At 40.1% G+C, this 14,988-nt stretch overlaps 1 protein-coding gene across 3 annotated transcripts in view; it reads right to left on the bottom strand.

Annotated features, from left to right (window-relative positions):
* Positions 1–14,988, bottom strand: part of LHFPL3 (LHFPL tetraspan subfamily member 3) — a 486,519-nt gene that overhangs the window by 146,353 nt on the left and 325,178 nt on the right. For all 3 annotated transcript variants that reach the window (XM_070617070.1, XM_070617069.1, XM_070617068.1), the window contains exon 2: positions 2,986–3,222. In XM_070617070.1, the coding sequence (XP_070473171.1) occupies positions 2,986–3,222 (237 nt within the window). The remainder of the gene's footprint in view (positions 1–2,985; positions 3,223–14,988) is intronic.

The following is a 14,988-nucleotide window of genomic DNA, read 5'->3' as shown; positions in this document are numbered from 1 at the left end:
CAAATTTCCTCAAATTGGGGCACATGATACATTCACAGGTCTATTCTCTCTATGACGCTCCTGATAACTTATTATAGGACGTAGGTTGTTAGGATGACTGACAGACTGTAAAACTAGAAGATGGTAAAAGACATTACAGTGTGTACAGTGATATAATGTAAATCAGAATGGATGAATGTTTTCCTCTTTTGAGCCAATGCTTGCGATATGGTATTGTCTGCTTCCATGATACCAGAAAGCATCATGGAGTTAATAAATTTTTCTAAAATTCCATGAGCTAGATTGGCCCCTGTCTCATTGTGTTGCCTTGGAACCCAAAGGAGGCCTTGGCTCCCAAGGGACATCTTGGTAGTTTTATCAGAAAAAGAATTAATAGTGAAAAAAATGTTTTAATGAGTGAAAAGTTAATGTATCTATGCAAACTGTAAAAGCACCCATTGATATATAACCAATTTCATATTTACAAATAATTATCTTAGCAGATCTCTCTTCCCGTAGGATCTACAGAAGGTAACATTGACAGTATTTACTTTGGTTATTGATGTCCTTGAAAGCCATTAAACCACGGTTCAATGAAACTATGTTCATAAAAAAACATACAAAACCACTGATTGGTCTTCCCTGAAACAATCTAACTTTGGAAGAAGTGTTTAAATAATGCGAAACAAGAAAAGCTACTTTGTACAGCAACTATAAATCTTGGACCCTTTCTTAGAATTGTGCAGGTTTGATTACGGTTTTTACAAAGCTTAGAAATCCTGGTCTGATCTTATTCAGACCCTATTGTATGAGGATATGAAATCCTTACATAGTAGAACTGTTGAGATCTTCTCTGAGTTCCAGATAAAGCAATTGCAACTGTGAAATAAAAATGTGGTGCAATTGAAATGTTCCATCAATAAGGCCTGATGCTCTTTGCTACTTTATTGCATCTGATTTGATACAGATGACTGCTATTAATTTTAGTCCTTCAGAATCAGATGGAAGGATACACGCAAATGTGATACATGCAAATGGAGATAATGAACACAAAAATCACACACAGACAGTCCCTACACCTTATATTGACCTCTTTTAACTTTCTTTCCCAGTGACATTTTACCAAGGTGTTCCCAATATATTACTGAGTGGAAAATGATGCTTTCTTGAATGAAAACCTAGATGGAAGAGGTCAGACATCAACATTTAACTGAGCTAACCAGAAGAAAAGACCCATTTTGAAAACTGTTGAGCGTTATTCTACAATCTTAGCCGTTCATTTTTGAAGCATGAATCCAGAACTGTTATCATTCATATATGTGGATAGGAGTTAGAATTCTCAATTGCCATGTAAAAATCTTCCTGGTTTTGCCATTTTCTCTTTTTCTGAATTTTCGTCTCCTTATTTGTGGTCAAAGGATGTCTGGAAAGTTCAAGGCTCTCACTATAACTTTGAATTGTACAGTGAATAGAGAGCACTCTGGCCCATCAGCGGGTAGTGGTGGAAATCAATCATCTGTAGAACAAAATGATGTTTTCTTTCTTTCTTTAGAGAAAGGTCACTTATCCTAACATTAAGCATCATTATTAATTTCGAAGTGAAGTTAACTGGCCAGAGACCTGTGTACATCCTACAGGTCACAAGGACAACAGACAAGGGCTCCAAATTAATGAGTGCATGTGAAAGCACTTTAAATCCATAACATGCTTGATAAAGTGTAATTATTATCTACATATCATCCTTTTTACCTAGAAAGGACAATTGTGAGAGGGAAGTAATTGTGTTTTTAGGACATGTCTGCACTACTCCCCTGTGAAAGCACTACTTTTGTGTTTAGAATATTTTTGACAGAACCAAGTAAACCAATATGTGTTCTAGCTATAATTCGGGGAGATAAAATGTTCGTGGACCACTGCTGCTCTCCTGGACATCTCGATCTTCTCTCTTTATGGCTCCTGGTTTACAAGCATGAACAGTGATGGTCTAAACCAAGCTTGCTACACTATCATTACACGTGACATTCACGTAGATATAATATATACTTATTTTGAGGCCTGTTGAAGCAGTGAAGAGTTTTGGAATTTAGCAACTACTTGAAATAACAAGCTAAATTTCATAATTCAAGGATGCATCTAGTTCCCAATTAGGAATAAAAGCCAGAAGAAGCAGCCACTCAGTTGAAGGTATTGGTATGAAGTCCAAAGTATGAAAGATAACATAAGGATAAAGCCATTAAGTGAATCTAAGTCTATAACAAAAGAGAGACAGTAAGATTCCATCCCAAGAAATTGGTTTAGAAATCTGGAAAGAAAATCAAAATATTCATCTTGAATAACAACTTGCTACCTGCGGTCGGCACACTACAATATTTATGTATCATTCACTGGCCAATGTCCTATTTTCTATCCTAGCTTCTCTGTTTCAGAAGGCGTTTCTTTCTGAAAAGAAATGTGAGGACTTTTGATTACCCAGATAACACATTTAAAGTTCGGCTAATTAGGTAACCGTTGCAATCTCTAGCTGTAACTATTTAGGGACAATATTGCTACTTTTCTCTGAGAGGATGAGTCTGGATTCAAATATTGTGAACGGTTTAATAAAGACTTGTGTAGATGATTTTATGAGATTACCCAGGCATTTGTTTCAACCTGGAAAATAGCTGAATAGTACATGGAGAAGATACACTCTCCATTTAACGAGGTAGACAAAAAAAAAAAAAAGTATCATCGCCATTAACCTACAGGGGGAGGGCAAAAGAAACTGGAAGAAATGTATTTAAATAATAATAATAGACTCAGCCTCAGAAAGGTAAGTGTGAAAACACTATATTTTAACTGTGTAAACTCTTTGAGTCGAGTCTAGGGGAAGTCAATGAACTAGACAGCATTAAAAGATGCAGCAAATTAGATCCACAGGGGAAGCACTGGTCCTCGATGGGAAAGAAGAGAGAGCATCATTTTCTGTGCTTGGAGCATCCGGGTAAGGATCCCCTGAAGCAATCTTACCTTTGTTTTCTGCCTTCAGTTCCTCTGCCATCAAGCTGTCTTGTCGGTTACCAAGCACAAACGCCAGAAACGAGAGGATCAGGGCATCCAAAATGCCAATAATAGCCAGGATGTACGCCCAGCGGACTGAACAAGCCCCGAGCGTGTACTTGTCTGTCTTTTCTCCACACATCCGTTTAACTTCGTCTGAATCCCAGCCATCAGGGAAAATCATACAGCCAAGCACAAGGCAGGCAGCTGAGAGAGAGAGAAAAGAAAAAAGACAAAAAAAATGGAGTGAACATAAGTTTTATTTTAGCAAAAATTGCTACAGTGCATCAAATCACTGTTTTGAACTCTTGATTTAAAAAACAGCAAATCCCACCACTCTTCTACCCTGTTTTTTTATTTCCTGGCTAACTTAACAGCAGCCCGGCTCCCCAATGAAAGGAACTCTGGGAATGCTCTTTGTACCACGAGCCTGAGCACTCTGAGAGAAGTGAAGGAGTGTTGATTTCTAAGAAAATACTAAAAATAAATCGAATTTCGGTGCACAGTTGTGGGAAGGCTTCCATTGCAAATAAGCAATCAGAACACTGCAGAATGACTATCCAGTGGTGGCTTTGAAGAGCTATGACGGCAGCCAGATAAGGGACTAGGGTGACATGGAAAATGCCAGAATGTATATTGACTTGAGTCATGGTAAAAAATAATTTCATATTGCGACCCCTACACACACACGCGCACACTGAAAAGTTTCTTAGAACTACTTACCACATGCATTGCTCTCTGACATTTTCTGTGCTGTTCTCTGTTCTATTTCATTTCTAAAAAGGCTGAAAAACAGCGCCACACAGTGTGGTATCACAGAGCTTGAATGGAAATTCAGGAATTTAAGGAGAATACATCTCTTCTATTTCCCAAATATCACTGTGTGAATCCTATGAATACTTTTAATAAGAATATGTTACTTTGAAGATTAAAGAAGATAAGTAGCTGTTGTTGCCCCTTTCTCTATTTAATTGAATTATTTAGGGGCAAATGATGGTAGTTTTAGGTCATACAGAGCTTTCTGAACAGGTCTGTTCATTCATTAATTCATTCACTCATTAATTCAAAAACTATTTATTGAGTATCTCCTATGGAGTGCCAGGCACAGCTCTCAGTGCTGGGGATACAGCAAGAAAAGAGACATGGTTTATGTTATCATGGAGCTTACGTTTTATCAGGAAAAGAGCCAAAAAGAATAAGTGAGCATACAAATAAAATAGTTGTTAGTTGTGATAGGTACTAGGTAGGAGAGAAACAAAAGGCTGAGATAGAGAATAAAGGGTGGGACCTTTCTTTAGAGGAAGTGGTTAGGTAAGGCCACTTGGGAGGATGACAGCTGAAGCTAAAGCTAAAAATAGACAAGGCATTGGACATGCGAAATTGATGGGAAAGGTGTTCCAGGCAACAGCACATGCAAAGGCCCTAGGGTTGGAAAGATACTCGGTGTGTTTGAGGAGCTACAAGGAGATCAGTGCCTGGGATGGAGAAAGCGATCACTTTGAGGTCGCAAAGGAGGCAGGGGCTATGCACCAAGGAAGGTTATTGTTTCCAGGGCACGTAACTGAAGAAGACTCCGATGGCACAACCAAGTGAGTTCTGTGACTCTCAGGGCCAAACAACGCCTGACACTGGCAAGAAGGGTTGCTGTGTAACTCTTGCCTCACTGCTCCTTACTGAACAAGCCAGAGTGGACCCCTACTGTCCTATTGTTTAACAGGAACGTGGCTCTACAAGGCGGGTCTGGAGGAAACAGAGACAAGAGGGCTGACGAGTAGGAAGAGTGCCCGGGAGAACTCGGATTTAGGGTTTCTTGCCATTTTACAGAATGATACTTCAAAACTTTGCATCATGCTTGATTCCTCTCTTTGCTCCACGTCCCAAATGTTGCTATGCTTTTCTCACCTGTATCTCTGAACAGGTAGGCATCACTGACACTTCCCTACTTTAAGCCTTTGCCATGCCTCAAAGGAATGCTCACTTGTCCCTGCCTTCAGTTCGCCCCCATGTTATCCTATATCACCTACTACTGCTCGGACCATCACACTCAAAACCTTTTGCTGGCTCCGCACTGCTACGGAAGAGCACTCAGACCTGTCAGTCAGGTACTCAAGGCTCCATGATCCAGTCTCCACTTATTTCTCCAGCCTCCGTCCCCCTTACACTCTCCACTTCACTTGGGTTGAACTGCACATGAATCCCTGTCCACACACCAAGTGTTTGGATCCCCCTCTTTTCTCTTCTGTCTGGAATATTTGACACTATTTTCCCTAAGTGTTCCGCTCTTAAGTATCTTTCACCATTCAAGTCAAGTGCGACCTCCTCCACAAAGCAAGCCATCTCAAATTCTTGCCCTACAATATTGCCCTTCTCTGAACTCCTACAGCTGTTGACTATACCTATCTTAGAGTCCTTGTGGCTTTTTAGATTCATTATATTTATTTAGAGGTATTACCTCAATTAACAGACTATAAACTTTCTGAGGAAAGGATCTTTGGTCAGTCATCATATTCATAGCACCTAAAACAGTGCCTTGTAGATATCTGGCACTAAAATACTTTTGAATGGGAAAGTGAATGAATGAATAAATGAATTGAAACACCTAGACAGCAGACTCTAAAATATAGTTTATAGAAGTCAATACTACAACTACTCAAGATCACGAATCTAGTTAAAGTTGGATTCACTTTTAATAGGTGACATTTAAGAGAGACAATTTTGTTACGACGAGACAACACATTACAAGTACTTGGGAGATTAAATAGAAAAAAGTGAAGCTGATGATTTGAAAATATTTCAAATTCCCATCCAAGTCCTCGGTACCAATATGCTCTCAAAAGCATTTCTAGCGATGATGATCTGTGTCTTTTAGAAACATGTGGTTTCCATGAGCAAAACTTTATTTTATTTGGGAAGACACAGATCTTTGAATCCAATCCACAGTTCAGAAAAATCACCTCTAAGGATGCTATATTACTTGGAATATTTTTAAAATATTCTAAACGCTTTTCACACATTAAACTATTTTTATCTATGAGAAAATTAGTTTCTTATGAAGAAAAAGGAAAATTAAATATTTTTCCTTTATGAATGGGAATCACTCGGAGAATGATAATTTATAGTTTTAGCTAAACTTAATAGAAATCACCAAGTGACACAAGTTTGGGCAGGTTATTGGACATTACAGGACAGCTTTGCTGGAACAGAATGTTTGTGGAATGGTAACATCAACAAAGACATCTTTTCTCAAGGTCTTTCTGCATTGAGGGTAGAATGACTAACAAACATTCCCATTTCTGGAAATGCTGAATTACAGGTTGGGATAAAAAGAGCAGAGGCAGAATTAACACTCACACTAAAACCTCAGGAGAATATGAATGGCAACTCATTGTTTCCTATCATCAAAGTACATAATTTCCTTAATCAAATTTTAAGTGAAGATCTCAGAAATAGATGATATAATATATAATTGTGCTTCATTTTATGCAATGGGTATTTGGCTCAAAGTTACAAAAATAGAATTTTTGAAAGGCAATTCTTATTTTCAATAGTCTAAGGAAATTGGCTATTCAGAGAAATCCTAAGATAAAACCTGGGCCAACAAGGGCAGGTTTTGGCCTCCTGGGGAAAATGTTTAGGTCCCCCCCAAACAAGTGTACTCCAAGTGACCTTCAGTCTACAAGGCACTGGAATAAGTACCACCCTCTTCGTGTTGGCCTTTTCTTAAAGTGAAAGATCTGATCTACTTCTGATGTATCTGTTTTGAAAATCTGAATGGTTGTATAGTAGGATAATAAAAAACGAAACTAAATTGCATTTAAAAGCTTTCAAAACCTTGTAAGTGAAATCTGTGATTAAAAGTCAATTTTTAAATAAAAAAATCCTATCCTTCTGAAAACTGTGCTTCTGGATGACCACTGCGTCACAAAAATTTTATTTTTTGACAATGTATTATCAAAATATACATTTTCTTCTCCCCATATCCAACCTTCGCCTTCTTAGTTGTTTTGTTTTATTTTTGAAAGGCGAAGGTCCCCCAAAAGATACAGTGTATTTAAGATTAATTTAAGCCATTAAAATAGTTTAGGCTCTGTTGGTTTCTTGGGAAAGGTATGATTATTATGTTTGGCACTAATGCCTGAGTGCTACAATAAACTCTGCTTTCTGGCATTCTATTAATCAGAACCTTGTTAACCTGAACGATTTGTATAGCCGCTGGAAATTAACAGCTGTTCCTAATCCTGACTAAGAAGTACCTGCAAGATCCTAGGCTCAATCAACGAAAGATTACATAATATTCCTCTTGGCTTTATAATTATTTCTAATTCTTTTCAAATTGATCATCCTGTAAGACGCGGCACCATCCCTACACTCAACATTAACATGTGCGAGGCCCCAGAACATTTGATTAATTTCGACATGCTATCTCCTGACCATGAGGGAGAGTGGAGAATTAGTTTCAATCAGGCTATTATCCCAAAATGGGTTTCTTATTAGACTGTCACCTAGGAAATGACTGACTTACTCGCAACTATATATTCCTTCATTTGGCCAGCAGGTTTTCTGGAAGTGTATCAGACAACATTCTTGAATGTTAAAGAGAAATGAGAGCTCACAAGCTGGAGGTGAGCAGAGAAGAAGGATGAAAAGAAACCCACGTCCTTACTGTACACCGTCATGACATCTTCTCATCTAGAATATACAATAAAGGCGTCCTCGGGAGGGCATGACTGTTGATTTCAATTTTAGGCGTACTCCAAATGGTTAGGAAGCATCCACATTCTAAAAGGAACCTCTGTGTAGAAGCTACTGCTGCCCACAATGGGTTCTTCTGAAATAGTACACAAACAGCTAGCTAGTGGTTCCTTAGAGCCACTAATTGCTCCAGCATTTTTCTTGCCAAAGAGCTGAACGTAACTTCTGTGAAGGAAATATCCTTAGAAAAACCCACAAATGTTTTTAATTGGGTCTTTCTCCAAAGGAAAATGAAGCCAGATGAAAAAAAGCAATAGGGGGCCTATGATTTGGGCCGCTTGGCGCCTGCTGGTATTGATGGTCTGACGATTCTAAACCAAGCCTTTTATCATTGCAAACCTGAGAAGTGCTTATTTTTTGGATGGGAAGAGAAAGACTAAATTCATTCTTTAAAGAGTCTGTGTGCTGTTGCACAAAAAGCATGATAAACTGCCTCACGTTGCTGAAGCACTCAAGGGGAATTTGGTGAAAAAAAAGGACCTGCATTCACTTAACTCTATCAATTATTGAGGCATACAGTAATTGAAGAAACTGATGCCAGGAGAGCCACCAGGTTCTGGAGGGGAGGCATTCGCACGAGGATTGTTGCTCTAAACACCTGGTATAGGAGCGACACGAAGCATTCCTACAGATTGTTCATTTGCACGTGGCTGACAAACTCAGGCTATGGTACCTCTGTGTCTGGAAAAGGTATTATATTTATACCTCAGAAAACTGAGTTGCTAGACAATCCAAGACATGAAATACTGTGGTTGAGAGTCTGGTAGAGAAAACAAATTGTCTCCTGATAAATTTTGGTTTTAAACCCAGTATAATTTATGGGCATTTAACTTGGGGTCATAACACAAAAGATACAACATTTCTTAGAAACGGAGGGGAAAATAAAGTGTAAACAAACCCTGGGCTCTCAAAGGAGAAGAGTTAGAAAGTTGTTTGTGATGATGAGAAAAGCTTTCTCATTCGGTCCAGACACTCAGCCCGATACCCATCTGTAACTTGTGCTGAATCAGCTGTGAAACCCTGACCACACCTGAAAAACATTTAACTGTACAACATAACTTGCTAATTTGTCCAACTTTTGAGGGTTAATAGCCAGATAGAATACAAATCAGAGTTTAGAACTTAAAAATGCAGCTCTGGTCTCTAGAATGCTACCAGATGGCTTTTGATCTATATCTTGGGTCCAATCAAATTCCTTGAAATCTTGATAACGACATAGTCAACAACACACATCATAGTAATAGTTAATATGTATTGAGCACTCGCCATGAGCGGGGCAGGTGTGCACGCGTCATCTCATTTAATTCTCAAACAAAGCTGAGAGAAGCAGGAGAGCACTTCTTCCCGGCCCCTCTAGTTTCACAAAGAGGGATTTTTCCTGAAATACCCTTGGTGCCTTATCCCACTCCTTTTTCCTTGCTGGGAGGCGGAGGGGGTTCCCTGAGGAGTATCTGGAGGCGAGGATGGTCACGCCAGCCTGGGTGCGTGTGCCCTTAGGAGCCGTGTGCCCACATGAAGCCTATGCTCCCCTCCCCTGGGCTGTGGACTATACAGAGGGCAGCTTGATTTTCCAACGCTGCCTAGGAGCAGGACGATACATATGCCTAATTCTGGGGGTGCAGAGGAAGTCTTTTTGGCTAAGAGACCCAGAGAGCGACATTCTTCAACTTGAGCTGTCTCACAATAAAGGGGATATTTTGGTCTCCACCTGCTGGCTCTTCTTCATCTCTCAGTGGGTTCAGAGCTTGAGAGCATCTCACAGTTCTGGAGACTGGAAGTCTGAGATCAGAGGACCAGCACGGTCTGGTTCTGGGGAGCACAGTCTTCTGGGTGGCAATGACTGACTTCTCGCTGTCTCCTCACATGGTGGAAGGAGAGCTGGTCCACGCTCATCACCTAATTATCTTCCAAAGGCCCCGCCTCCTAATACCATCACACTGGGATGAGGGTTTCGACACATGAATTTGGGGGGACATAACATTCAGTCCGTTGAGAGGGGGAACGGAGGGTTTGTCATTCACTGCTTCTCCGCCAACTGTATTTTCTTTTTTACAGACTAGGAAGCTGGGGCACAGACATTTCAAACACCTTGCTCAGGGTCATGCAAAGCCCTCAAGTGGTTGAACTAGGATTTGAATTCAGGCAGTCTAGCTGTGGAATGTATGCTTTTACCACCATCTAGACTATTATCCTTCACTTCGCAACAATAACGATGCATGTGAAATCCCTTTAGAATATTGGTTTTAGCACCAAGAACACTGACAGAATCTTGGCAGTGCTTAACATGTTGTTTATAATTAGACATTTATTCTTTGAGCACAAGAACTTCTACCAAAATGATGCTGAGAAACTGTTTGCTTTTACGTGTATAAATATTTCTTTCGTTTACACTAGTATTTCACCTCATCACAATTTCCTCTTCTCTGTAGTGCCAAGAACATTAGAGTAATTACAAATTCTAAATCCCTGAAATGGGAATTAATGGAGTTTTATTGCATAAATATATGTATATTTGGTTTTATACACATTTCACAAGAAAATCCATCTTTACTTTTGGGCTTGATATTTTAAGTTGGCTATGTGTTAGGCAAACATTTTTATAGGTTCTTAAAAGGTATATATTCCTGTGAATATATATATATATCTTATTAATTTATACATGGTTACTTGTATGTAGAATAATTTCTGCTTTGATTAAAAATAAAGACGTAAATCAATTAGGTTATATTTAAGTTTTTCTGAAGTTTTACTCCTTTTAAGTAACTTCTTTGACTTTCTATAGACACATTGTTTTAATGAACATTTCAATAAAAATATAACTGAATGGGCTGGCAGGTCACACATATGTCTGAAACTGTTTTTTTTTGCAGGTGAGCCCTTGACTCAGGCCACATTGTCACGTGCTAAAATCTGTATCATATTTCAGACACAGAGTCTGAAGAGAAGAAGGGATCATCTTTCTCCATGGCCATATGAACAGGACCCTGTTTAGAACACCCATCACCATTCGCCCAGAAAATTCTGCTTTAGCCAGGATAACGTGCCAGCAAGGCAACTGGAGCAATGACTATCCTGCCAGCAGTTTTCCATGTGGGTTTTTGTGCCACGGCTCTTTTATTTGTAAAACAGGGAGCTCAGGTCTAGATTGTTGAATGGTTTACCTCCCATTTACCTTATATTATTCATATTTAGGAGTAAATCTGTATTCACTTGATGCTCCATACATATACCTTTTACGGGAAATAATTGTGATTGTAGAACTAATTCTTGAGCTGACTCGCTGTCTCGCACAGCAGGCGGAGAGAGGGTGGCACCCTCGCTCTGCACCCTGACCCGCCGTGGGACTCAGGGAAGTTGCTATTGGCTGGGATCAGACAAAGTCAGGAATCATGGCAGTCTGGCTACCAGCATTTCACTCCTCAGTACAAGGGGTAACCTCAGGAACAACTGAATTCCTTCTCAGGGAGGGTGAGCGCTCCCAAACCTGCTGGGCCGCCTGGAAACAGACTGCCCATTTCTAGACACCTTCCGGAAACAGAATTTGGCACCAATCCAGCTTGATGGCAGCAAAAGCCTCTCTTTCACACAGCTTGCTTACTTTTTATTTTATTCCCTTGAAGTAACTTTTTAATGCTTTAGAAACTCAAAGTGGTGAAAAATTAATTCGTCAAAGAAAACGTGGAAAAAATATTGTATGCTAAAAATGTTGGAGTGGAACCAAGTGCGAGAAAGATGAGTGCTTCTCCAATCATCCTTCATGAGGAAAGGTCTTATTTTCAAGGGGCACCAGATGCATTCATTTACACATTTTTAACAGACTCCTAGGTTACGCTTTTTCACAGTTTAGCTGATTATCCATCCATCCATCCATGCATCCATCCATGCATCCATCCATCCATGCATCCATCCATCTATCCAACCATCCATCCATCCATCCATCCATCCATCTATCCATCCATCCATCCATCCATCCATCCCTCCATCCCTCCATCTACCTACCTACCTACCTGTCTGTCATCTTTATCTCTCTATCCCTCTGCCCAGTCCTGGTCCTTGTTCACTGTAAAAACAGTTGCATCAGCTATGGAGTGCCGTCAATCTCTTCGCAGAGATGGCTTGTAATATCATTCTGGACAGACATGATCTAGACGAGGCACTGAATTATTTTTTCACCAGACTGGAAAGGGCAGAATGGCACCATGGAGCACCGGACGACCAAATCTCTTCAGGCTGACTGTTCTTTCTGTCTATTCTGCTCCTCTTTAGTGTCACTTCCTCCCTCCAGTTCCCTTGCCCCTTGGATACGTAAGATGAAGTTTACGTGGACTTTCAGGGACTGATTTATTACATCCAAAACAAAAAACTGCTGAAGAGACGACTGTGGCAAATTGTTTGAGGTTTTTTTTTGTTTATTCTTGATCCCTTTCCCCATCAGATTTTCCTTAAAATGATTTTTTTTTTAGGCTTTCATTCTCTTTGCTGGTCCTTCGAAACAGCTTATTGAGACTTCGGAAAATAAATAATTTGAGACGTGTTATGCTTTGATCAAACTACAGTAAGATCTTCCGGTAACTTACATATTTATTGAGAATGCTGCTGCTTTAGAACAAGAAACTATCCCCATAGAGACTGAATTGGAATCGGCAATAGGCATCAAAAAAAGCTGTAGGACAAAAACCAGGTCAGGAGAGGGTGAAAGCAGTCATTGTGTTAAATGTTCTGTCAAAAGATTTCCGTACATCTTTCAACTTTAAGTTCTGAAAGCGGTAGCCTAAACTTTATAGATAAAACCTTGACCACTATGACATTTGAAGAACAATGCCTGAGTCGGAACAATGCCTTCCTTTGACTAAAATGAAATTTCATCCAGTTTTAACCTGCCAATGAAATGCCCAGAAGGTGGTTCTGCTTTGAACAGGGTGCTAGAGTGGCCCCAGGCAAGGCTGAGGGGAAAGTTCCGGAAACTGAGCAGAAAGCTGAGGCTTTTGCTCTCTGTCCTTGGAGATCTCTTCTCCCCTCGGGGCCCTTTAACCATAGGCCCCAGGTTCCTTCTTGGCATTAAAAAAACATCTATTGTGTTTCATTTGCCCCTCTTACAGCTGAGGTGGGGGTATGCTGGTGGAATTATAGAGCTGTGACATCTGAATCATTTTAAATTCTGGGATGACGGTCATCTGAACTACTGATGAACTCTGCTAGTTAGAAATATTTACTAAATGTTAGGATGGTGTATTTGTTCTAATATGTTTCACTGAAGAATTTGTTTGTTTTTCTTTCATTTCTTGACCACTGTCTGAATCTAGAACACCAGTCACCTTCTTGCGCAGAGTAGGGGATATTAATTCTTGTTAGAGACCAATTTATCACCATGAGCAGAGATTCAAATTTCGGAATGGAAATCGAGAGCAGTCTAGAGCAGCCATAATCTGTGCTTGGGTCCTGGTCCCTGTTTACATGAGCCCAGCTCTGGGGCATAAAAAGATTCTCCACCCACAACACTGCCTGCTCCCCCTCTTCAAGGTATTGTTTGTATTCTTCAAAGTCAATTTTTAAATATAAAAGAAATATCATTTGGGACAAATTATGGTTTTGTTGATTCTAGAGTCAAACACAGCCTAGATTAAACATTTCCTTATTTGTAATGTGTATTAGTTTTGTATTGCTACGATAATAAATCACCACCAATTTAGTGGCTTAAAACAACACAAATTTATTATCTCATAGTTCTGGAGATCAGAATTCTGATTTGAGTCTCACTGGGTTAAAGGCAAGTGTTGGCAGAGCCACCTTCCTTCCTGGAGGCTCTAGGGCACAATTCATTTCCTTGCCTTTTCCAGCTTCGAAAGGCTGCCCACATTCCTTGGCTCATGGTCCCTTTCCATCTTCAAAGCCAGAAATGTCCAGTTGAGTCCTTTTCACCAATCATCTCTCTGACCCTCTCTTTTGCCTCTTCTTCCCCCACTTTTAAAGATTCATGTGATTAGATTGGGCCCACCCGGATAATCCAGGGTAATCTCCCCATAGCAAATTCACCAGATTAGCAAACTTAATTGCATCTGCGAATTTAATTCTTCTTTGCCCTGTAACTTAACATATTGATGGGTTCCAGGTGTTAGGATGTGGACATCTTTGGGGAGGCCATTATTCTGCCAGCACATAATGTTACACACAGTAATGTGTTGTTATAATTCTGTTTCTGTCTTCTGATTTGTACTTATTGTGGTCTAGACCAAGAGGCGTAAAGTCAGTTGTAGAAGTATTGTGTGCGATAAACCCTGAGCACCTGTGCCTCCCAAGTTTGACCTCTGCTGCGTTTTCTCAGCTTGTGACATGGTTCTGTCTTGTTTTCCTGATTAGCTTTATGGGGGCCAATATTTGACTTTATTTTGAGCCTGCTTGTCTGCAGTCCTGATATTTTGCTTGGCTCTGGCTGTGTAAATTCTTTTTCTTAAACTCTTAAAGGCAAGCCTGAGTCATGTTCCAAGAGGATGGGTCACCTTGACCAAAGCAAGTGCTGACCAGAAATGCCATGACTTGGGCTCTCTTGTGGCAGGATTCAGTCCACTTCTTGGCCACCTCTCTGCATTGGATATTGTCTCCAGTTTGAATCAAGCCTAACTTTGGAATCCTTTGGGCTACTTGCTATTCCCATTAGTGACTCTGTGAAAGCCCAGTCTTGCTAGTTCCAACTTTCTGCCTTTCAGCATTAGCTCTGTATTAGGGTTACGGCATGCTATTTGGTTAAACTCATCTAAATTCCAGCAAACAAGGCCATTTCAACAGCTCCAGTCCTGTGGAGGCTGTCACCAAAGACTATACTGTCTCTGTTCTCTTAAAATGTGGGCGATCAACATGAATACTGCTGATGTCTGCAGAGTGACAGTGCTAAATAAAAGCTTCCTGAAACTTCTGCCATTTGATGCATTTAGAATTTTGAACAACAGGCATATGGGTCCTGTCCGCTTACCTCTAGGTACTCAAGCACTCAACCTGTGGGCTCAACCTTCACATCTCTAAATCTATCTTCATGAGGACAGGCAGCATATTGGGAGGTCCAGACACAGTTGCACGGAGTCAGTTATGGGTCTAGCGTGTAGGATGCACTCAATACCTCAATTCTTACCTATTATTCCCATGTTATCAGTTCTGATCCCTGGACACTAATAGTAGTATTATTCTTATATAAAGCCAGAGTCATCATTTAGGTACCTGAGAATCCAG

The sequence above is a fragment of the Equus przewalskii genome, chromosome 4, assembly GCF_037783145.1.
Source record: "Equus przewalskii isolate Varuska chromosome 4, EquPr2, whole genome shotgun sequence".
In the NCBI taxonomy this organism is placed as follows: Eukaryota; Metazoa; Chordata; class Mammalia; order Perissodactyla; family Equidae; genus Equus; species Equus przewalskii.
The sequence above is the reverse complement of the archived record's forward strand: the minus strand, read 5'-3'. Positions and strand labels throughout refer to the sequence as shown.